This window comes from Podarcis liolepis (genome assembly GCF_965112155.1).
Source record: "Podarcis liolepis genome assembly, chromosome: 14".
In the NCBI taxonomy this organism is placed as follows: Eukaryota; Metazoa; Chordata; class Lepidosauria; order Squamata; family Lacertidae; genus Podarcis; species Podarcis liolepis.
Genome location: NC_139569.1, coordinates 9,547,618 through 9,574,478, shown reverse-complemented (window position 1 = coordinate 9,574,478; position 26,861 = coordinate 9,547,618). Strand labels below are relative to the sequence as shown.

General features: G+C 45.7%; 1 protein-coding gene across 5 annotated transcripts in view; it reads right to left on the bottom strand.

Moving 5' to 3' along the window:
* Positions 1-26,861, bottom strand: part of CLEC16A (C-type lectin domain containing 16A) — a 92,863-nt gene that overhangs the window by 23,386 nt on the left and 42,616 nt on the right. For 3 of the 5 annotated variants that reach the window (XR_014518912.1, XM_083474188.1, XM_083474189.1), the window contains exons 18-21: positions 25,961-26,081; positions 20,804-20,955; positions 18,765-18,969; positions 16,860-17,027 (exon numbers count right to left, since the gene is read on the bottom strand). Coding sequence is in view for 4 of the 5 variants with exons in the window: in XM_083474188.1 (XP_083330314.1) it covers positions 16,860-17,027; positions 18,765-18,969; positions 20,804-20,955; positions 25,961-26,081 (646 nt within the window). In the remaining variant the exon portion in view is untranslated. Of the gene's footprint in view, positions 1-10,921; positions 11,643-16,859; positions 17,028-18,764; positions 18,970-20,803; positions 20,956-25,960; positions 26,082-26,861 lie in introns of those variants that run through there. The other 2 variants (XM_083474190.1, XM_083474191.1) reach the window with 2 other exon arrangements.

The window sequence follows — 26,861 nt, the reverse complement described above, 5'->3', positions numbered from 1 at the left end:
AAATATTTATGTTATAGTAAGCCTGCAACTTACGCGCCTTTAACTTAGGTGCATTCAGGTTTATGTGCTGCTGTGGTGGGTGGGGCAAGAAAAAAAATACTTTGGCAATCCCACCTGACATTAAATTCAATGTATTTTGACTATTCTTGATTTTCATTTTATGTTTCCCTGCGTAATTGCATGCTTATTTTCTGCGTGAGTTTTTGACATGTCCCTTCCACTGAAACGCATCAAAATTAATTATGTAAATCCTTGCATAGCAAGACAAACGACGTAGGTTTGGTGGAAGCAGAACAGAAACAGCAATGAACCAAGGGCACAGGACAGAAATTGCTGCTGCCTTACAACCCTGCACAAGACAACAGACATCTCTGGAGAAATTAGAGGACAAACTTGAACCCCTGCAAGAACAAGTGGGGAAACCACTGGGTCCATCTTGCCCAGTATTGTCTGCACTGACTGACAGAGGCCCTCCCCCAGCCCCACCTGGAGGACGACTCTCCCTAGATTTAAGATCCTCAATCCTTATTCCCAGTGAGTTGTGACTGAAGAAGGGGGTATTTCAGAAATGATGGGTCAATGGAAACTTTGCCATCATTACTTGAAGAGAGATGCAAAATCTATTATTATTATTTTATAAAAAAATATTGGCAACAGGAAACAGCACCTGGGCCTGCCAGAAAATCCCATGCTTTTAAAAACCACAGTTTCTCTGAAGCAGTCAAACAAACATGTAGTTTAGGAAGACCTTGGGAGCACAAAAAGCATCAGTGTACATTAGTTCATGGTGGCTGACAGAAAGATAGATATGGGTCGATATGGGGGAAATCACCATGTTGCTTCAAGAGGCCACGAGATCAGGTGGAGCAGGCTGGTGGCTGGCAAGAAGGGTAGATTAAATCATCATCATCATTGGACAACTGAAGAACGCCAAATGTGCTCAGAGGTAAGCCTAAAAATGCTAGACTGCCAGAGTCACAGGAAGAGGCTGTTCTGCTTCTCCCTCACTTGAGGCTATTGAGAATCTATTTTGGACACAGAAGCAGAGCTTGACTAAGGGAGAACAAAGCAGGTTTGCTAAATGATAAGTCTACTCAAGTTACTCGCCCACAAACTGCCCCTAGCTCTCCTGCCTACACTTAACTGGTTGCCAGTTTGTTTCTGGACCCAGTTCAAGGTGCTCACAGTGACGCACCTCTTCGCCCTGGCTCCTGATACTTGGAATCGTAGAATTGTAGAGTTGGAAGGGACCCTGAGGATCATCATCTAGTCCAACTCTCTGTGATGCAGGAATATGCAGCTGTTTCGTACAGGGATCAAAACTGCAGCCTTGGCATTATCCGCACCACGCTCTAACCAACTGAGCTACCTAGGGAGGTGTGTATTTTTAGCACCCACCTTATTTCTGTTCTGTGGAACCGTTTTGCTTATTCTTTATCATTGTTATCTGTTCTACTTTTAAAAAATATCTATGATTATACTGCAACCCATCCTGGGACCTGATGGCTAAAGCCAGGTAAGAAATCTAATGAATAAAATAAGTAACTCAGCCGGTCACTTGCGCCATGTCAAGAATCTAAAAGAAACAACCACACTCCTTTCCTAAATCTGCATCTGCTTCCATGTCTAGTCATTTTCTGGAGAAAATTCTTACTCGCCCTAGGGGAGCAGCTGTGCAGTCAGCTGTTCTTATGAAGCCTAGTGGAAAGCTTGTGGTGGTTAATAAAACAATACGTTTCAGCCTCAACTTTCCGTGCTTTGCATCTCCACCGTGAGCAGGGGCCTGTGCACAGGCCACAATCCCATGGGCGTGCAGAAGGCAAGAAATTCAGCTTCCTGAGAATTTTGTGGGGAAAAAGAATACAAGCTAGCTTCCCACCCTCGTGGCTGAGAAGACGTGTAAAACACTTTCTGGTGGGCAGCACTTGCTGAAATCTTAGAAGCCAAACAGGGAGGCAGAGCACAGATTCCAGTGGTCAGGGGTAGAACTACTGCCCATTGCACACCTACTTGCTCTCTCCCTTGGCTATTAAAATGGAAATAAAATCATGCAAAACAGTAACCAAATGGGTGGGTGGGTGGAGAGGGAACTGTGTCATTTTAAATTTGCACTGGGTTAATATAGTTACAGAATTTAGCTTTTCTTAGCACAGAATTCCCATACAGATATCGCCTTCCTTGCAAAACACACACCTGCCACCTACTAAGTTGAAGGCCTCATGCTTTTGAGCACCCAAGAGGGAAGTAGGGCTGCTGGTGGTCAGCCAGCCCAGGAATGTTAACACATTTTCCAGAACAGAATTTGCAAGAGCAATGCTGGCTTGAGCTTGGAAAAGAAGGGAAGGGAGCCAAAATGGCTTCTTGCCTTTCTGCTTTCCTTTTTCTTAAAAATCATAAGGAGGGAGTCCTTGGGGGCCTCCGCATTCCTGCTGATTGCCGAGTTGTCTTTTCGACATTACTAGAGAGGATGCTATCTCAGGACACCCCACACACAGAGCAGGCAGAAAAATCGGAGAGTATCCAAAACCAAACCCCTCGGTCCCCAGAGCTAGACTGTTACGGTAATTTGGGCAGAGAGTTCCAGGAGGCCTGGTACGCCTGAACTTTGGAAAGGTTCAACAAACATCTACGCTCAAGTCGCAACTCTTATATATCTATCTCCACTAATGCAACCTTCTCTGCAAATGGGAAGATGCTGGGCTCTTGGGGAAGTGCAGTCAGATAATTAAGGCTGCCCTCCCCACAGGGACTGGGCTCTTTAAACTTGGGAAGAAGAAGAAGAAGAAGAAGAAGAAGAAGAAGAAGAAGAAGAAGAAGAAGAAGAAAAAGAAGAAGAAGAAGTGCTTTTTTCTGCGCGACGCAGGGGGATGCATACCCCTAAACATTTTGTGAATCCACCTCATTGAGGGACAGAATTTCAATATGAGTAGGAAAATGAGAGTACCCCTAAACATCCCCCCCCCCCGGAAAAAAGCACTGATAATAATAATAATATAGTCAGAGCTGCCAACTTTGGAAGCCATGAACACCCCATGCCATCTCAATTCAGTTTCGGCAAAATGGTGATGCCAACTGTGCCAAGAGATCTTCTGTGGGTCTAGCTAAGATTTAGTGACCTGAAAACAGGCAGTTCTGCTGTTGCCCCGCTCTGCTGAATTGTTGTTGATTAATAATAATAATAATAATAATAATAATAATAATAATAATAATAATAGGATGCCCTTCCTCGGCCATACTTGAAACAACAGCCACCTGTTGCTTCAGACTTCTTCCAAATACTCTGCTTTTTCCCAGACCCGCAAGACTGGACTCTGATTTATGCAAATGAATCTTCTGCATCTGCCTTATTGGCTTCCTCTTCCCCCATGCTTGTAAATTGTTTGCACTGATTTTAATATTGCATTTTAATATTGCTGCAATCCATGTGGGGTTCTTATGGTGAAAGGTGGGTAAGAAACTCGAAAACAGCCACATAACTCACTAGGTTGCCTAAGGGTACACAACTTTCAGCATCATAACCACATCATTAACTCTGGGATGCTATTAGTGACCTACTTTTCAGGGCTGTTATCTGATGCACGGGATGTGCTTTGAAAACGTATGGAAAAGGGCAACGTAAATGTTGATTGGATCATCCAAGATGAGCCAGTTTCTCATCAGAATAAGCCACATAAAGTTGGGAATGAGCAAGGAAACCGCAACTCACACTTGCATCCCCAACCAGCCGTCTCCAAAGCATACCAGTCAGTGACCCATAAGAAGAAAAAAAGCATTTGTTTTCTACCTTAAAAACCCATGCCTTCAAGAGCAACCGCTTTGTTTGAAAATGCGCAATTCACTTGTCTGGTCTTATTCTGGAATAGCCACAAGTACGTTAAGCTCTCAGGATAGGGAGGAATATCAATCCAAATAATAATGAATCAGATCAATGTGGGTGTCCTTGTGACTCAGTAGGGTGGAAACACTCCGTTCCCCTCAAGCACCCGAGATCTATCCTCAAACACTTTGCATTCTGAGCATTAAAACACAGGCAGCATTTTTTCCATGAATAGATGTGCAATGATTGTGAACATTTGTATGATCTTCTCTCTCTCATGAGGCGCAGTTCTGAGGTCACGCCACAATCCAAGCAGTGATTCCTGGCAAAGGTACAAGCTGCAAATTTATCTAACAACTTACAGGAAGGCAAACGGGAATCTTTAGACAACAGGGTACCAGTAACAGGAGGCTTAGTTTCAACCAAGAACTGGAAGCAAACTAAGCCTCGAGAGCAGGAAGTTCAAACCTCAGAACAAAGCACTTGTACATTTTCAACGTTTTCAAACAATATATGGCAAGGAGGAAACAGCTTTGGTTCTATTAGCACCAGACACTGATGAACGGAATGACAACACCTGGATTAACAAAACATGAAAGCACACGTTGCAAAACTCTGGAAGCTCCTTTCTCACCATTAACCATGCAAAGACGAAGGGCCCTGACTTGTGCTGCGCATGATTTAAAGCAGGGGTGGCCACAGCGGTACCCTCCCGATGTTTTCGGCCTCTCTCCCACCAGCCCCCTTGAGCACGGCCAGTAGTCAGGGATGACAAGATCTACAGCAACCCCGCTGGCTACCCCTGGTTTAGAAGGCAAAGGCCGTCCAAAGGCAAGGGCAATTCATCTTCCAAACCACCCCATCTTGGAATGGTAAGCAACGTTTTGCAAGAAGGTAAATCTCTCAGTGGCAGGAGGAGGGATTGGTTTGAGCAAGTGAGCATGGGGTTTCCAAAGTAGCTTGGAATTGGGTGTTTGCTGAACAATGGAGGGAGGGACCCCCCCCCAAAAAAAAATAGCATCAAAGAGCTCTTGGAGGAAATAAACAAGGAACGAGAAAAATATGGAAAGTAGAGGTATAAGATGCATCCAGAACCAATAGGTAATACACACACACACTTAGAAAAATAGGAAGCTTTCACTCCATCTTAGGGACATAGGAAGCTGCCTTATACTGAACCAGACCATTGGTTCACCTAACTCAGTACTGTCTGCACTGACTGGCAGCAGCTCTCCAGGGTTTCAGGCAGCAAGTCTCTGCCTGTCCTACCTGGAGATGCCAGAGGTTGTACCTGGGACCTTTCCCCTGGAAGGCATGTGCTCCACCACTGAGCTAGGCGCCTTCCCGAAAATGCATTAGTTTTGTACTTGATTAGTCAACACTGCTAGTTTGACGGGAGGAATTAATCACTGACCAGATTGGTCTGCATTAGTTCTTTCAAGCAGGGCTGTAAATAGTTGGCAGCTTCCCCCCAGGCAGCATTTAGGATCCGAAGAGCCCCATGTGTATTTTACAAGGCGAGGTTGGTAACGAGTGGAACTGGAACCACCAAAATTTGGCAGGGAGAGAGAGGGCTGCTGTCCTCTTTGAAGCTGCTATCTCATTCATAAACTTTTTTTTTCTTTCAACCCTGGTTGCCCAAGCCCAGAGGAAGGCAGTCATCAATGACATCCAGATTTATTCATTTTTTAAAAAAGATTCTCGTTCACAGGGCTCTTTTAAAAGGCACTGCAAGGCTTTTAAGCTGAAAGAAGCTTCCCAACAATCCTGTGACTTGGCTCTATTAAGGTATCAACAATCATTTCTGAACAAGGGATGGAAGGCTGCCAAAGAGGTTTTCATTCATACATCTACCAGTGCCTATATTTCTGAAGTGACGCGCTCCTCTTGGGAACATCCACTGCGCCTATCAGGGAGGCAGTGGGTGGGGATAATAACAAACCCCAACAGAAAAATATTGAGCAGCCAGAAGAAACCTCAGCCTCCCCAGTCTGCAAAGCCCTCCTGACTCCCCATCCATGGCTACTAGGTAACATCGCAAGCAGCAGGAAGACACAAGTCCTCGGTGGTTGGCTGGGGCTAGGACAGGGGACAAAGGCTCTGCCATGTCTTTCTCTTGGGCTCTGCCAGCCACCACCATTCTATGTTCTCTGTCTCTCTGCCTGATGCCTTCCAGACCCTCTTGGGCGTTCAGATTGGCAGAGAGGGCCTTCTTTGTAGTTCTGCACAACCCCCAGAAGTTCAAGAGGTGCTGCCAGCCCTGGAGACGGCATTCTCTGCGGGGGCCCTAAGCTGAGAGATTCCCTTCCCAAATGGGTACATTTGGGACTTTCATTTTATGGCTTCCATGGTATGCTAAATAGGCCCTTCTTTACTTGGGCCTTCAATGCTCGAGACATACAGGCAACTCCCGTTTTAGGCACAACCGGTATGTGCGCAGAAACGTCATAAAGGCGTCACTGAAACATCACTAACAGGCCGGAATGGGGGCGGGCAGGGGTGGAGCAAGGCATTTGCAGACTCCGTCATTGGGGTTCCAATTCCACACAAGCACACAAGGACCCAGAATGCAACTCCTGTGCAAGCGGGGAGTTGCCTGTATATTTTTAGGCCCCATTCTGTTCCCTTGATTGGCATTTGTTTTATTAATTGGTTTTATTGCTGTGATTTTTTTAAATCGTGGTCGAGGGCATGTATGAAATTTAAAATAAGATAATGATAATAATAGTCATAGGGACGCGGGTGGCGCTGTGGGTTAAACCACATAGCCTAGGACTTGCCAATCAGAAGGTCGGTGGTTCGAATCCCCGCGACGGGGTGAGCTCCCGTTGCTCGGTTCCTGCTCCTGCCAACCTAGCAGTTCGAAAGCACGTCAAAGTGCAAGTAGATAAATAGGTACCACTCCGGCGGGAAGATAAATGACGTTTCCGTGCGCTGCTCTGGTTCGCCAGAAGTGGCTTAGTCATGCTGGCCACATGACCCGGAAGCTGTACGCCAGCTCCCTCGGCCAATAAAGCGAGATGAGCGCCGCAACCCCAGAGTCGGCCACGACTGGACCTTCTCTGAAGCAGCAGAAAACAACCTTTCTCCCACATAGTGGAGGGAGAAAGGTTGTTTTCTGCTGCTCCAGAGAAGCGGACACGGAGCAATGGATCCAAACTACAAGAAAGAAGATTCCACCTAAACATTAGGAAGAACTTCCTGACAGTAAGAGCTGTTTGACAGTGGAATTTGCTGCCAAGGAGTGTGGTGGAGTCTCCTTCTTTGGAGGTCTTTGAGCAGAGGCTTGACAACCATATGTCAGGAGTGCTCTGATGGTGTTTCCTGCTTGGCAGGGGGTTGGACTCGATGGCCCTTGTGGTCTCTTCCAACTCTATGATTCTATGATTCTATGACCCTTTACCTTTTAATAATAGTCATGGTACTGACAATAATAATAATTTCCAACCCCTGTTCTCCCATCACCACCATCTTTTAGTTACCTCCACCGCTGCAGAAAGTATGCATCTGAATAACACTTCTTGGGAATCACAAGTGGGGGAAAGCTGTTTTTCTCAGGTCCCGGTCATGGGTTTTCCACAAGCATCCATTTGGCCACTGTGAGAACAGGATGCTCAGCTCCATGGCCCTCTGGCTTGACCCAGCAGGCTTCTTATTAGGTTCTTACAAAATCAATTAAGGCCAAATATTGTTTGAAATTTGGAAGAGTGGTTTCAGGCTGCCCCCCTCTCTCCCTGGGCTGGGAGTTCTCCAGTGGCAGATGGGATGGAAGAAAGAAAGGAAGGTTTGTGCGTTCTCTTAAATCTCCAAGGATACCTTCAGCAAAGGTGGCGTCTGTGAGTGTGCCCTTCCCCTGCTGCATTGTAGGCAATAACTTCTGCAAGAATAGTTCTGGAAGTCACATCCCGGGGACACAAGATGCTGTTGGAATAGGTCCTAGAATTCCTGCTTAAGTGATGCCCCCCTCCCACCCCCTCGGCTTTCAAAACAAGAAATTTAACGGCAGGCAATTAGACCTTATCACTTTACTCTAATTGCCTATTAAATCTCACATAAAAATGCACTGCGGTGCTGACTCTCAGAAGAGTTCATTCACTGACAAGAATGGGAGGGGAGCCCAAGGGGGGCATCTCCTGGTCTCTTGCGCTAAATGCCAGCTTGGTCCTCTGCATTCAATCATCTTGACAGCACCAACTTTTAACACCCAAGAATGCAGCAATGTGGAAGGTTCTAAGTTGGGCTGTGTATGTGGTGGTGTTGGGTGTTTTTACAGATTTTCTCTCCTGTTGCAGATTATTTTTACTGCTTCCAGGAACAGACTTGTCTTGTAGAACATCTTCTAGTAGTTTTCGGATAGCTGATCTTTGCCACCTTCATTGTGGCTCACCAGGAAGACGCAGAAGGCTCAGAATAGGGTTCTCCCAACGCCGCTGCAACTTCCAGACTGGTGCAGCAGAATCTCCCAAATAAGAGCTGGCTCCTGGGGAACAGTCTGATAAAGGACCCCTGGACAGTTAAGTCCAGTCAAAGGTGACTATGGGGTGCGGTGCTCATCTTGCTTCAGGCAGAGGTAGCCAGCATTTGTCCACAGACAGCTTTCCAGGTCATGTGGCCAGCATGACTAAACCACTTCTGGCGCAACGGAACACAGTGATGGAAACTAGAGCGCACGGAAACACTGTTTACCTTCCCACCACAGCGGTACCTGTTTATCTACTTGCAGTGGTGTGCTTTCGAACTGCTAGGTTGGCAGAAGCTGGGACAGAGCCACAGGAGCTCACCCAGTCACACAGATTTGAACCACTGACCTTCTGATCGGCAAAACCAAGAGGCTCAGTGGTTTAGACCACAGTGCCATAGTCTGATGCTATGTGAATGAAATATGCACAACATCACCCAGAAGCCTAGCTGGTGGTGGGTCCATTAGGTGCAGGGCAAAGGTCCCAAGAGGAGGTCTCTGTTGCACCAGAGTGGGGGAAGAGAGACAGAATCTGCAGAACCAGAGACAGTTTGTAGGTAAGGAGAGTTGTTGCTTCCTATCTGAGGAGGGGCCCATCAGCAGAGATCAATTTTTAAAAAGGGAGTGTGCCAGTTTGCAGCCTTGAACTGAAACGGCTGCTTGGTGCTTTTGGCTAATATAAAACATGGTTCAGAATTCTTCTAAGCAGGGAGATCTGCACCATGGTCTTCTATAAGGAGTTAAGGCATCTTTTGTTTCCTCCAGCACAATTCTTCTTATCAGCTGCAAGCCTACAGAGGCAGGATCTCCAGGGACAGATCCTGAATCATCTACACAGAGCCCCTTGGCTTTGGCAGTGCATTGCCCTAAGATCTGCCCCAGAAACTGGGAGCCTGCCCACTCAGCGCTTCTGTTCATGCACATCACCAGACAAGTCGCTTCCCAACCACCTCAGTATTAAGCATTAAGCATTGATTTTGATTTGTTTGCACAACGATTCCGAGAAGGATATATGACGGCAACTGTTGACCGAGGGTTCATTATGGATTTAAGGGGGTGGTTATATGACATCACATCAAGCAATTCCTACCTCGCACTTTCCAGTCCATTTTTCCCGGGCTTTACTTTACTTTACATTTATTTTTTGGAAGCAGGTTTCTTGCACAAGCCTGCCAGATCCACTTTAACTGTGCAGCTGGAATTTGCTGGTAGTGACTGAATCCTACCCGCAAAACAGCAACAGTCTGGAAGCAGCAGAACATACTGTATTTTTCCATGTATAAGGCGCCCCCTATTTTTTTAAACCCCAAATTAAGAAATTAAGTTGTTTAGCTTTTGGGGGGTGGGGGAGGTCACTTCCACCAATTGCTCATCCGCCTTCCCACCACTGCCAATTGCTTGCCACAGCCACTGCCGATCGCACACCTTGCCACAGCCGCCAATTGTCTGCCTGCTCGCTGCCACCAACAGCCCACCCACTTGCCACAGCCGCCAATCACCTGCCCACCTCGCCACAGCCGCCAATTGCCTGCCCAAGTAACGCAGCCACAGCCAATCGCCAGCAGGCCTTGCCGCAGCCACCAATCACCCGCCCAATCGCTGCTGCCAATTTCCTGCTTGCTGCTGCCATTAATCGCACGTCCCCCCTCTGCATTCACTATGTGTGTATAAGACAACACCCAATTTTGCCTATTTTGTTTTTTTTAGCAGAAAGCATCATCTTATACACAGACAAATACAGTATTTCCCTTAAACGCTCCTTTCCCTGCACCACAGAGGACTGGCATTTCCATTTGTCAGAATGATGACGGTAATCCAACTTCACGCTTCCCCCCGTTGCTCTGCTTTGGCTTAAATGTACCTTTCTCTGACACTGAAAAAACTACCGTTGACGATTTTTGCCAAGCAGCCAACGAAAGCGTTCCCTGTACGATTCAGTGGAATTTTGACTTGGTGCCGCTGCCCAGTTACAAAAACAGCAACGAAGACAGGCGGGAGATCAGTAAGCAATGGCCGCAGCCAAGTGAGATGATGGTGTCAGGGTAAGGTATGTTCCAAAGCAAGGAGCTCAAGGCTGCCTCAGCCCATCTTCTGCTCTTTAATGGTGGCCTTGCACAAGAAAGGCAGAAAGAAAACTGGAGCCAGGTGACCTGTCTGTCTATTAACCTCTGCGTTTTACCCAGGCAGATCAATAAGTGCTTTGCTAAATACCACATTAGTGCGCTGTTCGTTTATGATTGAGCCCAGACGGGTTCCAGGGTACTAGGAAAAATAAACCTCTGTTAACACACGGACCACGTAGGCAGCTATTTCAGTTAACTTCAAAGGTGATTAGCACGCCGCAACCTAACACCATAAAGCCAAGTGTTATGAAACCTGGTGAAATGCAATGCTAATTGAGAAACAGGAATTGTTATTATCTTACACAAAAGACACAGAGAACATTCTATCCGTGTCCGGCTTTTCTTCGGAAGAGCTTATTTGGATATCATGTAGAGATTGGGCAGTGCAAAGGTACTTTGACAAGCACCTGCCAGATGAATTATGGTGGCTTTTATAACTTCTGTGGAAGTCTTGTGCAACACTGCTGTGAACACAACAGGGTTCCTGTTCGCAATTGAAAAAAACAGGCCCAGCCACAGCCCTGTTCAAACTGTTTTCCTTTAAAAGCAACACCATCACAATTAATGAGAATGAGGATATTTTAAGTATCCCAGCCGGGCAGGCAGCTCGGTAAATTCTTGCGAAGTAGCAGATTTAGTTACATAATTTCCCCCCACCCCACCCCGCCAGTCTTCAAGTCGCTGTGAGTGTACTCCTCAGGGCAGGACAGAGGAACAATTTAAAATCATCGCATCGTTAACAGCAGGGTTAAAGAGGGGCTCAGAACTGGCAACAATGTGTGGGCCAAATGGCCCCATGCCATGCCTAGGACCCACGGCTCAGTGGCAGAACACATGCTAAGGCAGGCAGAATGTGCCATCCCAACTCTGTCCTATGTTCTCTGCATCTGGTCCCTGTCCCCAGCCTCCAATTTATAACCCAATATCTGTATTTTCTAATCTCTGCCTTTACCCAACCTCCCCCCCCCCCACAAATTTTATCCACTGCCCAATTCCTTTAATAAAAGCAATCTGTGCTTTTCGCTGTTCCAAGTCTCTGGTACATATCAAATTTTCCACTCAGGTTTTTTTTTTTTTTTTAAGAACGGTTATTTATTCTTCCCACTCTGCAGAATTCCTCCAACAATATCAACAGCGGGTTGTCTCGACTATCTCTTCCTCCAGAAAGGAAGCCAGATGTGTTGGTGGTTGTGATGATGGTGGGCGTGGTCACTTTTGGGGAGTTTCTTCCTTTGCGCCCCTGCTTGCAAAAGAGATTGACTCTCATGTAATCAATCTGCTCGGACCATGGCACAACTTCCTAAACCATACCTTCCCATATGGGCCGAAAGCATGCGCCATGTGGCATGGAAAGTCTTATGCACAGGATTTTCCTTAAGCCAACGCTTAGCTCTCACGCTTTTGAAAGGCTGATAGAGGAAACCTGTGAGCAAGTGCAGAGCAAAACGCTTCGGCAATCGAACCAAGTCCTGGCTCGTTGCTTCTTACACATTGGCAGGTGGCAAGTGGTTTGCGGAAAATGTCCTCGTGGGCCAAATTAGGACCTCTTCCACTTAGGACCACTTGGAGATTTTTGAAGTATTAAGACGTTTATCAATGCTTATAAATAAACCAATAAACCAATAGGCAAGACTGGAAATTGGAGGTTACCCACCACGGGCTTAAACCATGGTTTATCACTTTGGACATAACGTGGAAAACTTTGGTTTAACAAATGAGAAAAGTGCTCGGCTGCAGGAGGAGGATAGAGGTGCAAGAGTACTGTACCTTGCCTGTTTCCATCCCTAAATCATGTTTTGTTGGGCCAGGCAAGTTAGGGTCTGGACCGGGCTGTTGACTGCTGTCAGGGCTGTGCACAAGTGGTGTGCAAATTAAAGTTGAAGTTCTGGGCCAGGACAAAAAACTGAAATCTGCCGCCTGTATCAGAGCTGCAAAGTTGCACAGCTTTCAGTTTGCATACATTTCGTCTGGTTTTGCTAGTCTCAAGGCAAAGGCAAAGAGACTGAAGACACCCACCCCACCTGCTACGACTTAGTTCACCAAAATCATGATTCAGCTGCTCCTCTGGCTTCTTTCAGCAAACACTGGCCACACATTTTCAAGCATATTTGTGAAGCCTTAAGAGCTGCTACCCCCTCCCCCGCCCCAGGCTTCTTAAGAAGTCTTTTTTTTTTTTTTTTTGCATCCAGTTATCATGCTCTGCGCTTTTTTCCATGGTTCCACTGTGTCACATCACTCATGGCTTCAGCTGACAGCTTAACCAGCTAGGTACGCTAATTTATCTCTCAAAGACCACTTGCCAGCAGCGTAGACATGACGTTTGAAGCTGTCAGTCCCTTTCACCCAGGACTGAGAAGTACATGCCTTGGTTCAGAAAGCAGCAGTACAACTAAGCCTTTATCAGAACTGCCCCTCCTGCAGTGCCAAGTGGACACCATGCCACAACTCTCCTCCTCAAAAAAACTCTATAGAGAAAGGATCAGGAAAGATGGGTTTTCAAATCGCAGAGGAAATGGGGAAAGCTGAGCTTCAAAAATGCAGGTGCCAAGTCACCAGTTGCAGCACTGGTGAGATGCACGCTGCAGGAAGGGGGGGGGTCAACTCTAACCTTGGTGAAGGGTTAGCAGACCCGCTGCAGGTAGGGAACGGCCAGACCTCACTGTGGCTGGACATTGCCACTTCCTGTTCCAGTTACACCCCAAATCTGAAGCAGAAGGTGGATCCGGGAGACCAGGTCTCCAATCTCTACAATTCATGAAGACCACCAAATAACCACCAAGTCTCAGCTTACATGGTTCTTGGGAGGATAAATCTGGAGGAGGAAGAGCCACCTTGAGCTTACTGGAGACAAGGTGGAATACAAATGCAGGAACGAAAGTTAACAGCAATCTTGACTTTTATTTTTGGCTAATGCAACATTCCTCCTCCTAAAAAAGGCCAGAGTCACTTCTGCTGAAAGAAACCAGCAGAAGCTAACAGTGCACACAGCTCGCTACACATTGGATCTGGCGGGACGGAGGGCATCCTGACACCAACGTAGCTCAAGTCTGTGACTCAGATGTTTGCTGCAGGATCAATTTGTGGGATGTATGACACAGTAGGCCAGCAACTTAGGCGGGGGTTACAGTCCTGGGATTGCGCCTAAAACCAAAATCATGTATAGTCAAAACCCGTTGGGTTCAATGGCAGGTGGGATTGCCAGTCATTTTTCCTGCCCCTTTTTTTGTTTTTATTTTATTTTATGCCACACACAGAAAGCTGAACGTGCACAAGTTTAAAAAGTGCAAGTTGCTGGCTTACTCTCCTGCAGGTTTGGCCTGAGGAGTAAAACCGATCACTGGGGAAAGGGGCGTGGGCTCCCTCTTCTCAGTCCCATATCCTTGAATAAATGTTTCTAGAGCAGAGCAGAAAGGGACCAGGCCTTCTACCGAGGTGACCATGTATAAATCACTCCTCCAGGTGCCACCATAGCTCAGGGTAGGGCTTCACTGGAAGCACTGCTGACATAGAAACCTCTTCTGCAAAACAAGTCAGAACTTAAAAGAGGAAGAGCCCTGCTGGATCAGACCAAAGGCCTATTTAGTCCAGAGCTGCTCCCATAGCAGCCAACCAGTGGCCTCTGGAAATCCCACAAGCAGGATTATCAGAAAATACCCCTCTTCTGCTTGCAGTCCCCAGCGACAGAGGCAAACAGCCTCCAATGCCAGCAGTCACGACTGGTAGCCATCAATAGCTGCATGCTCCATTATTTTACCTAATTCCCTATATCTTGTGGCAGTGAATTCCACAGTTCAGGTGTGCACTCCATCCTTTAGTCTGTCCTGAATCTCCCACCAGCTTCATTTGATGGTCTTGGGCTCTTAACATCAAGAGAGAAGGATAAAACTTCTCTCTGTCCGCTTTCTCAATGCCATGCCTACCTAACAGCCTTTACAAAACTTTTACTCTGCCCAGGATGCAATACAGATTGGAAACACAGGAAATGTCACAAAATTATGCAAATCCAGGATCTATGCCAAGCAACCCCACATACTCGTACACAATATAAAAAGAACGCTTATTATTATTATTTAAAGTATTTATGCACCCCTTTTCATCAGAAAAGATAATTAAGCAGCTTACAAAGTAAAAAAGACTATGTAATATATTAAAGATTGAATGCAGTGTGGGAAACGATCAACCTCCATAAATAATAAAATATATCAAACTCCAAAACACAGAATTTCATTCACTCAGTATAGTCGCTCAATATCCACATCTACTAACACATGTCTGCACCTCAATTAACCTAAACACATTCACACACACACACACACACACACTCTCTCACTCACTCAACAATGACACATCCCAGCCAGGAGGTTCGATGACCCTCTAGGTTCCTCCCAACACCAAAATTCTTTTTGATTTATTATAAAAAATATTTATATCAGGGGAAAGAATATTTATATCCTGCATTTTAATATACAAATCCTTTTAAGGCAGTTTACAAATAGTGTTAAGCTACTTTTAAAAAGTAAAATAAACAAAATCAATGTTATAAAATGTCACCAGGATCCTTTCAACAGGGCAGTTGGTGATAAGAGCAGCCCTGCATGAGAAAGGGATAGTGTCCTGGGTAAATACACAAATAATATACAAAGGCTGCACTGCAGCACTGGCAACCTAGCGCTACGAGGCTAAAATCAAATTTAATCCAGGACTATGCAATGTTTATGTAGCAATGCAGAAATGACAGTCCTTGCCTGGAATAGGAATTAAAAAACAAGAAAGGAAGGGGGAGACACAGAGTTATAAGGTGCCAATGGGACAGAAATCTAACAGTGCTATCCTAGGCATACTCCCCACCCCCCAAGCGCAAGAAAATGGGGCTAACTCCCAGGTAAATGTGGTTTGAGAAGTTACTGGATTGAGATACCAGAAGATGAACGCATGGGATTAGAACATAAATAAAATTCGCTGCACAGCACTAGGTACAAATTCTGCACGTAAAGGGAACAAAACCAAAAGGTGGATTGACACAGGAGGAAAGAAAGAGGTTATTACTTCAAGGAAACCCAGCACGTCTTAACACATCCAGGATGTCGTCTTCATCTGTGCCAGTTCTCAGGCATGATTAAAGATTTAGGGCAAAGTTTTACCCTAAACCAGGGGTGGGAGAACCAGAGGCTTGCAGGCAAATGTGGGTCTCTGGGCTTCTCTATCTGGCCCTTCAGATTCGCCCCACACCACGTGCTCCTCTCCCTAGACTGCAACCCCTTGCCAAACCTGTTTGTTACTCTCTTTGAATGCTTTTCCCTGGCTGGGAAATGTTCTGGTAATTCCCCTTATATGCCTGGGTGGAGGATGGGGAGAGGGCGTGTGTGTGGCCGACTTGCACGCCTGGGATGTAGGCTACTGTGCGAACGGTTAAGAGTCACACTCCTTGGTCCACCCGCGTTTGCACCTGCTCCCACTCACTGCTGACAGGCAGCCTCCAGAAGGTTTTGAAGAATTATGTATTATTATTATTATTATTATTATTATTATTATTATTATTAATTAAATTTGTAAACTGCACCATACCTGCGGGTCTCAGGGTGGTTACAACATAAAATCACAAATAGATAGTAGAAGTTGCTCCACCCCGTCGTAACTTAATCAGCAGAAAGCCGAGAGCGGCACAGTTTCCACGCGATGGCTGCCGTGACCTCTATAAGCAAATGTACTGTTCTCAATCTTTTTTGTGATTTTATGTGCTCGGTACACACACATGAACGCAGCCAACTTGCAGCTGATTTGGGGAAACAACTTCAACTGTTCTGAATTTGAATTAGGCTAACTTCAGTACTTAATATATCTTTTTTCTGCGAGGGCTGCAAGCTTTAATTGGTTTAACTGGTCAAGAACTCAGCTAAAGGCTGAGTTGGTTTAATTGTTGGGGCTGAGATTTAAAGATAAACACTTTTCCATCTCTTGCAATCCTACCATAGATGTGCTAAATAAAGATGGGCTTTCCTTTTGGCAACGAGAGCTAGCTTTTATTTATTGCCCTGCAATACACTTCCTTCAAAGTATCAAGAAAAGCATTCAAACTGTGCTGGCTGGAGTTCATGGGTGACACCAGATTGGCAAAGCTGGCTTAAGCTATGAAGGAGTATGTGCAGAATTTGAATCTCGCTTTTGGTATAAACTTTGGAGGGTCATGGGCAAGTTTCTCCCTTTCTGCCTTTGCTTCTCCCACCTGAAACATATTACTCGCCTATCCTGCAGGATTATAAATGCCATATGTGGAACGCATTGTATTTCTATAATGCTTTAGAGTTTAAAATTATATTAACCCTTATTATTTATTTGCAGCAGCAGCAGCAAGAGAAATCAAACCACTAATCTGCGTTGGCACAAGCTTCTCTCTCCCACGGTGCTGATTATCTCATGACAGAGGACCTTTTTTAAAGTGTGCCAGCCAGGAAGGGCTTACCTGGGACCTTGTCAACAGACGCAAACACGGAGCGTTGTACAGCAGGGTCGCAGCTGCCACGTCGGGCTTGGTCGTAAAACCGGAACGGCAGGTGCTGAGATGCAGAAGCTGAGCTATGTCCAAAGCCCATCACTTCATTTGAAGGCTGGACCGGAAGGTCTAGGAGAGCTGGGTTTAAACAAGGCACATTTCAAAATCTACATCAGCTGAAGAACCTGGTAACTCAGCTTGTCAAAACCGTGCCTAGGGATGATGGGAGTTGTAGTCCAACAACATCTGGAGGACTACAGACTCCCTATCCCTGGGTTACCAAAATGTAACAAGCTTTCTAAATGGAGATCTTTATCCCCCAGTTGGTATCTCTGCACTAGATCTGCAACATGTTTTACGTATGTACTGCTGTTGTTTTAAATGTTTTTTTAAAGCTTCTATCTGTAAAAAAAGCTTAACTGCTTTTGTGTTTGCAAGTATTTTAACTGTTTTTCTATATGTAACTGTTTCACACATGTTTTATTCCTTGGGATGTGATAGATAGATAGATGATAGATAGATAGATAGATAGATAGATAGATAGATAGATAGATAGACAGACGATAAATAAAGAAATAAATGGCCCTTGCAGCTGTGGCAATTCTCCGAATTCAGATTGTTGCAATCTTTCCACGGAATGGGAGTTTTGATATTATCACACTTGATGGGAAGAATTCACTCCGATCTGGGATGGGGAATGTGGTGTCCTGCAGGTGCGGATGGGCTACAGGACTGCTCATCCCTGACCACCAGCCACGCTGGCCTGAGCTGACGGGAATTGGAGCCAGCCAAAAAATACATCTGGAGGGACACAGGCTTCCCGCATCACCCTTGCGTTTGCTACAAGACAGTTGCCAAGAACAAACAAAACAGTACATAATTGGGAGGGAACAAATTTTTGGAAAAAGCCAACTTTTGATTATGAGGAAGATGTCAATTTTGCAGTGTCTTTTGGTACTGGAGAATCAATGCTGAGTGTTTTTGGAAGTTTCCAAAACTAATGATGTTAACGCTGCAACCAATGCTAGCATGTATCCCATGCTAGTCCTACTCAGAGTAGGCCCATTGAAATTAATGGACATGTAGAATGATGGTACATGTTTTGTTTTAAGTTTATTGCTGTTTTTACTTTTATTTTTTGAATGCCGGGCAGCAGATTTGGGGGCTGTTAAAGGCAGCACAGAAAGCGGGGAGCAGGTTCAAAGTTCACTGGCAGTCCTCTTGTGCAAATCCCACTAAAGCGAACGTAGCTGTGCAACAGCATATGAGTAAATAACTTAAGCTTGCGGGTATGAACAGAGCACTACTATGGCTGTTACAGGTATAGACTTTTACCATGTACGCAACATTGTTCTCCTTTTCTATACAATGCTTGCTTTCAGTTGTTGTTTAGTCGTTTAGTTGTGCCCAACTCTTTGTGACCCCATGGACCAGAGCACGCCAGGCACTCCTGTCTTCCACTGCCTCCCGCAGCTTTGCTTTCAGTTACCAAGCCGGAAATCAGGGATAAGGGGCCTTTTTCATCTCCACAAAAGCATTCTCTTCTGCGCAACCTTTCAGAGTCCACATGCCAGCGGTGGGCAAGGCCAGAAGCAAAAAGCAGGCGGAACAATGAATGTAAATTTTACTTTCCTACAAGGAGACAGGTCTCTACTCACCCAACCCTTTCTATCCCCCTCCGTCCAGGGAGCAAAGCAACATAATCAGAGTTCAATGACATGTTCCAGCCAGGCACACACACACCCAATGAGGGTGCAAAGAAGGGCTGGCGAGAGGTGTAACCTGGTCTCGAGGTTCCCTTTCCCCAGTGTAAAGCAATGCAACTTTACAAGCGGCAAGGAAACACGGTACGTTTATCCGGAGAGCGAGAGTTACCTGCTATTCTTTGCATTTTCATACGCCGAGCCTGGATGCGGCCCTTTGCCAAGCGCTGCTTCGCAATGATGCAACGGATGTGATCCGAAAAGATGAAGGTGGCCTGAAGGATGGGGAAGGGCTTGGAATGGGGGCTGGAGGCTGGCTTGTGAATGATGATATTCAGGGCACGGCTGTCGTCTTCCACTCCGGTCACCTGCATATCCTGGGGTGGAGGTGGAAAAGTAGAGAAGAATGTTTATGGCAGAGATAGAATTAAGACCCACGTTCTTGTCACAGCACCATGCTCACCCAAGGATAAAGTTGGAGCCTAGCAAGGTATGAGAGAACAGAACTGGGTGGGCTATACTACAGGTCAATGGCAGAGCTCAAAATGTTCAATGTAGGAGGGGGTCAGGGTCCCATTTACCAGCATCTCCCATAGCAGGGCTGGGTAAGACCCCCCTCCTGCAAGGCCTTTGTCTAGCAGCATCTTTCAATGTAGACGGGCTAGACAGACTGAGTGGTGTGGCTCAGGCTGCTTCACATTTCACGTTCTCAAAAGGAAGGGACATTGAGGACAAGGAGATTCCTTGCCAAAACACAGGCACAGATGCAACCAGCACAGAGACTGAGGTTCCAGCTACGCCTCATATGAAATGAGTCCTGGCTCGCCCTGTTTTAGCTGTGTCAGTCTAACTCCCAGCTGAGTATTCCTAGGGTTAAAAGGAATTTTCTAAGTGGGAACCACTCCTCAAAGTCCAGCTGACTGAGCCATGAAAGATGGATCTGCCAGCTTCTTTGGGATCCGCTAAACGAGGGATGGGGAACATTTGACGCTGTTGTTATACTACAAATCCCATCGTCCATGAGCACTGGCCATGCTGACCTAGGCAGATGGGAGTTGGAGTTCAGCAATGTCTGCACCAGATGATGTTTCCAGGAAGCCTCCTAGCATTGCTGTACAGTCTTATAGGCAACTCTCCTCAACATCTGTGCTGTCTCCAAATCATTACTCACAGCTGACCCCACTGGGGGGGGGCAGAGAGGCAGCTTTTGCATGGGTCAGAACCGGTGTCAAGCAGTGCAGTGGGTTTCCTGGGAAAAAATCCCCATGCAAATCGGGCCAACTTGCACCTGAAAATGTCCAGTTTGCACTGGAAAATTTCTTCTAATGCCGAGGAGAGTGATCTAATTTGGCACATTCATTTTACATGTGTTTAGTAAACAAAGCTTTGAAACGGTCAAGTATGCCTGATATCGCATTTGTGGCATTCATTGTTACTAATGAACTTATGTGGAACAAAGAGTTTTCCGTTAAGGTAGCCAAGGCAGCAAAGGAAATGAATATTACTCTGACAGGGAGGGAAGTGTGGCAGAAAGGAACTTCCGTACATTGCAGAAATGCTTTCTCCCAGAACCCCGTTCTGAAAATGTATCCCTAGTAGTAGTATTTAAATCACATGTTCTGCGACACACAAGGTAAGACATAAATTCCACTGTATTTAATGTTTAACAGACTACTGTGTTTTAATACTTTGTTGGAAGCTGCCCAGAGTGGCTGGGGAAACCCAGCCAGATGGGCGGGGTATAATAAATTATTATCAATATTATAAATACATTTTGCTGGGACAAGCCTCAATTAAGTAATCTGCCTGTTACCCCAGGAAGCTGAGCCAGACCATTGGGTCCATCAAGAACAGTATTGTATACACTGGCCTGGCAAAGGCTTTTATGGGATATAGGCAGGGGTCTTTCATAGCCCTTCCTGGGGCATTCGGCATGCAAAGCAGATGCTCTACCACTCAGTTGAATGCCATGCAAACAATTCAGAAGGTCCTGTGTCTGCCCCAAACCCCTCCACTTGCAGGAGAAAGGCAGCAAGGCAGAGTGGTTTTGCTCAACTTGGGAGTAAGGCTTGTGCCTCACTGCCTTAAGGCAATCTTTGTTCACCACTGGTGACCAAGGATGCACCTTGTTTTGATGCCTCATCCCCCCTAGAGCACAAGGTTTGATTCATGATACTTGCTGGTTTAAACCTTACCATCTTTTACACTCACCTGGAGAAGACCTGCAAACTTCACCACTCCCCAGCCTAAGCGGGCAACGTCTGGCTCCACCAAACTCATTTGGTAAATATCCACTGCCAGAAACCTCTGGACTTGACCGCCATCTTTTGTGATCACAGTGCAGGCAATTAAATCACTGTTATCTGAAATGGAAAAAAGGAAGGGGGGAGAGGAGAGGAAGCATCATTAGAGGCATGTTGGTTACTTTCCTAGAAAACAATATTCTCAAGAGGTACCTTTGACTGTAGTGCTTTCATATTCTCAACTAGTTTTGTTGACATCTGCACCAATCTACTGCATGCATTTTTTTCTTGCTACGTTGTTCAATACAGCCTTCTCCAACCTCGTGCCCTCCAGATGGCTCTGGACCACAACACTGAGGTCCAGCTCCGAGGGCCTTCTGGCCGTCTCCCCACTGCGAGAAGCGAAGTTACAGGGAACCAGGCAGAGGGCCTTCTTGGTAGTGGCGCCCACCCTATGGAACACGCTCCCATTAGATGTCAAGGAAATCAACAACTACAGTATCTGACTTTTGTAAGACATCTGAAGGCAGCCCTGTATAGGGACTTTTAAAATGTTTGATGTTTTATCATATTTTTAATATTCTGTTGGGAGCTGCCCAAAGTGGTGGGGGAAACCCAGCCAGATGGGCAGGATATGAATATATTATTATTGTTATTACTCCCATAATCCCTTGACAGTTTGCCATGCTAGGGATGATAGGCGTTGGAATCCAACAATATTTGGTGGACAATAGGTTGTGGATGGCTGCAATGATGCTTTTCTGGGAATAAATCCCTCGTGTGTTAAGGCCCCATGCAGAGGTTGTGGATGGCTGCAATGATGCTTTTCTGGGAATAAATCCCTCGTGTGTTAAGGCCCCATGCAGACCCACACACAGCAACCCTAGCTGTCCTGGAAGCAAGCACAGCCTGAGCACAACAGCACTCTCCCCTGCTGTGATTTCCAGCAGCTGGTATTCAGAATCTAGCTGCCTCTGACGGTTGAGGTAGAGTCTAGCCATTGCGGCTAGTGGCCACTGAGATCCTTGCCCTCCATTACTTTGTCTAGTTCTCTTTTAAAAACCATCCACCTTGAGGGCCAGCACTACCACTTGTGGAAACAAAGTCCACAGCTTAACTCGTGTTTTGCAAAGAAGCAGTTTCTTTTGTCTGCCCCGAATCTTCCAACGTTCACCTTCCCTGGATGTCCACAAATTCTAGTACCGTGAGGGAGGGAGAAAGGCTTTTCTCTGTCCGGTTTCTGCACAACATGCATATTTTTATATATCTCGATCACGTCTCCTCTTACTTGCCTTTTGTTCTTAACTGAAAAGTCCAAAATGTCCTGATGTGTCCCCTTCCTATTAAGGAGAGGTGCATTACATACTGACTGAAATAATGTGTTTGTGCTTCTGCAATACAACCAAGCTAAGTGTACACCCATTTCCTTGGAAAGGAGGGGTAAGCCGGCCAAACTACATAGTTTTTGGTTCCTCGTTAAGGGACATCTGGTGCTCCAAGCAACCGTAAACATGCTCTGCATGTATAGGAGCAGCCTTTTGGGTGGGGATGCAAGCTCCTAAGTAGGAGGTGCCACAGAAAAACCTCCATCTCCAACTGGTCCCCAAGAGATGTGAAGTGTTGTAAAGTCCGGGCTAGACCAATGAAAGCATCTCTCTCCCCCCACCCTATTATCTAAACATACAGCAAAATCTCTGTGGGGGAAAATGGCTAGTCTCCACAGACTATAAATAATGTGAATTTCCAGGAAAAGTGACCAATCTGATATTTAATCTTTGCAATGGCAAAAATATCAGGGGGCTGGGGAACTGTGTGCGTTTAGACAAGAGACATTGGAAAACTGAACTGCGAAATGCACTTTAATGCCTCATAGCTCAATTGTGATTGTTCTATAAAAACAGAGGAAGGTTACAGGAATATACATTAAACTGCATCAATGAAGCAGGGGGAGGCAGGTACCAATCAAACAATCAATATGCAGGAAACGACGACACCATTACATTTGAAAGCCAAAAAAGAATATTGCAATTTGATTTGCTTTGAGAACACCCATATAAAATACCCGACAGATAGATTATAATCACATTTCCCGTTAGCTTACAAGCTGCTTACTTAAATTCTGCACAGGGAGTTCATTTCCTGACAGAACCAAGGCTAAAAACTCAAACGCACACAATTCCTAGGAACATAAGAAATGGTGTCAATTCAGCCTTGACATTCCCCTAAATAACATCTAATTGGCAATGCGTTGCCTATTCTCCAAACGGCAATTTCACAGTCATGCTTCACGTCTTGTGCTAACAGATGTGCACAGATGTTGTCAGCACATCGCAAAACAAAGGGTTGACTCCAAGACATTTCAGCGCTCCCTTTGGAGAAAAAACTCATGCCCATTTCTACATCTTGTGGCAGCAAATTCCACGAATCCGTCCTGTGTTGGGTGAAGAAGTGCTTTCCTCTCTCCTAAATCTACTGCCAGTCCATTTAAATGGAGGAACCTACGTTCTAGAATTATGAGAGAGGGAGGGGAGAAAATTCTTTCTTTAACCTTCATTTCCACCATGCAAAATTCTATAAATATCCTGCAAGCAGGAGTGGAGCACAAGAGCTCTCTCCCCTGGCATTCAGAAGCTTTACTACCTCCCACTGTAGAGGTGGGACGCGGGTGGTGCTGTGGATTAAACCACAGAGCCTAGGACTTGCCGATCAGAAGGTCGGCGGTTCGAATCCCCGCCACAGAATGAGCTCCCGTTGCTCGGTCCCTGTTCCTGCCAACCTAGCAGTTCGAAAGCACGTCAAAGTGCAAGTAGATAAATAGGTACCGCTCCGGCGGGAAGGTAAACGGTGTTTCTGTGCACTGCTCTGGTTTGCCAGAAGCGGCTTAGTCGTGCTGGCTACATGACCTGGAAGCTGTACGCCGGCTCCCTTGGCCAATAAAGCGAGATGAGCACCGCAACCCCAGAGTTGGTCACGACTGGACCTAATGGTCAGGGGTCCCTTTAACTTTTTACTGTTGAGGCAGAGCAGAGCCATCGTGGGTAGAAGCCATTGATAGTCCTCTCTTCCATGAATTTTTCTAATCCTCTTTTAAAGCCATCCAACTTGGTGGCCATCACTGTCTCCTGTGAGAGTGAGTGCCACAGCTTAACTATGTGCTGCGTGAAGGACTTTCTTCATCTGTCCTAAATCTTCCATCATTCAGCTTCACTGCATGTTCATGAGTTCTAGTGTTCTGAGAGAGGATAAAAACTTTTCTCTATCCACTTTTTCTAAACATGTTCCCTTTTCCTCACCGGGAAAGTACGCCAACCACCTGAGATAATTTCAAATATCTTTATTAAAAAAATTATAGGATGCCATTTTTGGAACAGTGACAAGAATTGCACACAGTATTTCAAAAGGTAGCTGCAACATAGTGTTACATATGGGCACTAAAACACTGGCTGTTTCAATTACTTTCTATTCCTTTCCTAGCAATTCCTAGCATGGGGTGATAAAAGTCATACTCAAGAGCAGGCCCTCTGAAATCAGTGGACTGACATTTATTTATTTTACAAATTTATGAACTGCTTGACAAGTCAAAGGACACCAAAGCGATGTACAGCAAAAATAAAAAACAAAGAATACAAATTCTTAAAACAAGGAAACCATTAGTCTGGATTTACACTTAGTATTTCATATATGACTAGGTCACGTCTCAGGAAAAACGTGAAACAAACAGTCTTCAGTAGGCATCCATACATCACGATGCTGGGCACCTGTTTAATTCCAGTTGGTAACCAATTCCAGAGGACTGGAGCCGCAGCACTAAGATACCAATTTCTAGTACAGACTAAGCATACCTCTGGGACATGCAGTACTCTCAGCAGTGCCCCATCTGAGCCGTGCAGTTGCCTAGCGGGGATATAAGGGGCAAGCTGACCCTTTAGGTAATCTGGTCTCAAGTTATCTACCCTACAATGTTATCTAGATCCATTAATTTCAATGGGTCGGCTTCCAGGTGCGAGTAACATCATCCATGGAATTTAGCTTTCAGCAGACTTTGATCTCGGAATAGCACATGCTCACTGCGGCTACAGATCCTGCTATTTTGATTGGGAGTACCAATGCCTCTTCCAGAAGCCTGTGCAGTGGGGCGGGTGGAACTGAGATCTCTCACAACTACATCGCTGTTTTATTCAAGTGAGCTGGAGCAGCTGGGCTTGTTCAATGTCGCCGGCCAAGGGAGGGCCAGATGAATTGACTTAAGGCTCAACTGCCTAGAACAACCATTACAGTAAGATTAATTCTTTGAAATACCAAATATGACTGACATTTTCTATTAATATGTATTGCATGTGCCAAGATGGAAACAAGGACTCTAGATTTCCCAGCAAACGCAATTTATTTTCATAACAAAAGAGCGGGGCATTACCAGAATGTCGTATGGCTATTTTGGGTATTCATGACTTCCAGTTAATGTTACTTTGGCAACAGGTTTTTTTAACCCTCCCGTCAAAAACAAAGATAAAGACCCTCACAAATAAAAAATGCCCCTACTTGCCCATTTGTGAAGGGAAACCAGACCTCTTCTCCTAGCTCAGATACCCCTCACTTTAAGAACTGCTTCGCCATTTGCATCACCGCTGAACCCAACTTAGGCAGCCAGGATGATAATAGGGCAGCCTTCAACAATCTGGTCACCTCCAGAAGCTCTTGGAGGTAGATGGAGACTAGGAGTAGAAGAGTCAGGAGATGTGGAGATCCCCCAACATTCTTTACTTGTTCCCACTCCAAAAAAATTTGCAAGTCTCTTCTAAGCTCAACCACTTGATCTAGGAGGCTCCAAACATTCTCTGGGACAAAGGAAAACCATAGGGATCTATCTTATTATGCATTGTGGGCAGCTTTGCAAAGGCCCAGTCTTTGGAAGAGCAGGGAACTCAAGTTATTCTTGCAAAAACTCCTCTCTCCCTTTTCGAGTGAGAAAAAGAGGGGTTTAGCAAACCCCAACAGGACCAAGAAGCCTAGGCATTCCAGTTCAGCACTGTCTTGTTAATCCTTATTTTTCTCTCCCTGAGGCTTTGAATGGCTTTCTTTGGAGAATGCACTTTTGTCGTCATTCCAAGTGCTACTGTTTACTCACTCAAGTCTAGGACGTCGTCGGTTTTAATTAAGTCCTCCTCCCTCGTCAACGGCAGCTGAGTCTCTGGCTCATCCTGGAGGTGCAACGACAGGGACCGCATCATGAAGAAGACTCTGATTGCCTGAAAACACAAGTGAGAAAAGCTGATTCTTTCTTTTTAAAGGTAATAATAATAATAAACCAAAACCTGGCTTAGATTAGGGTGGGGACCTCTGGCCTGTGGGCAATTTGGCCACTGAGGACATCTTCCCCATACCAAGTCCCCCTGCCCCACACCTGACACCATACATATGAGAGGCAAAGTAAGGATGTGGCTCCAGAGGAACAATCGGATGAGCTTCCAGTTGTTCCCTAGGCAAGTGGGGCTTGCTGATAGCACACAGATCTTAATGCCACTGTACAATCTATGGGGAGCAATGGGATTCCTGACCACCATCCGTCCTAGTTTCCTACCCCCCCCTAACGTTTACCAGAATCATGGGGCACTGCTGCTATCCCATCTTAGACAAGGCCCTGCCAGGTGAAGGCTAATGGAGAATCACTCCTTACTCTGGCTTTGTTTTACTGGAAATAAATATTTCTTTTTAGCAGCCCTAGCAGTGGAAGAGGAGGCGGCAAATAATCACCCAATGGTGATTTCATCTGGCCAAAAAGGAGGCTTACTTGAAGGGTCTGCTGAAGGGACCCGATACAGGGACTCCGGGGAATATAACTATGAGTAGGTTCCCTATTTTTTTGCAGGAGAGTGTAGTTTTTTATGCTTTCTGTATCCAGATAATATAGAAGGCTCTGAAAATCAACAGCAGTATCTAGAACTGGCCTGGAAATTCATTGGCAGCCAGTGAACCTGTTTGTTTGTTTTCTTTAATTGAACCTTGTTTTTTCTGCAGTTAAGAGGCCT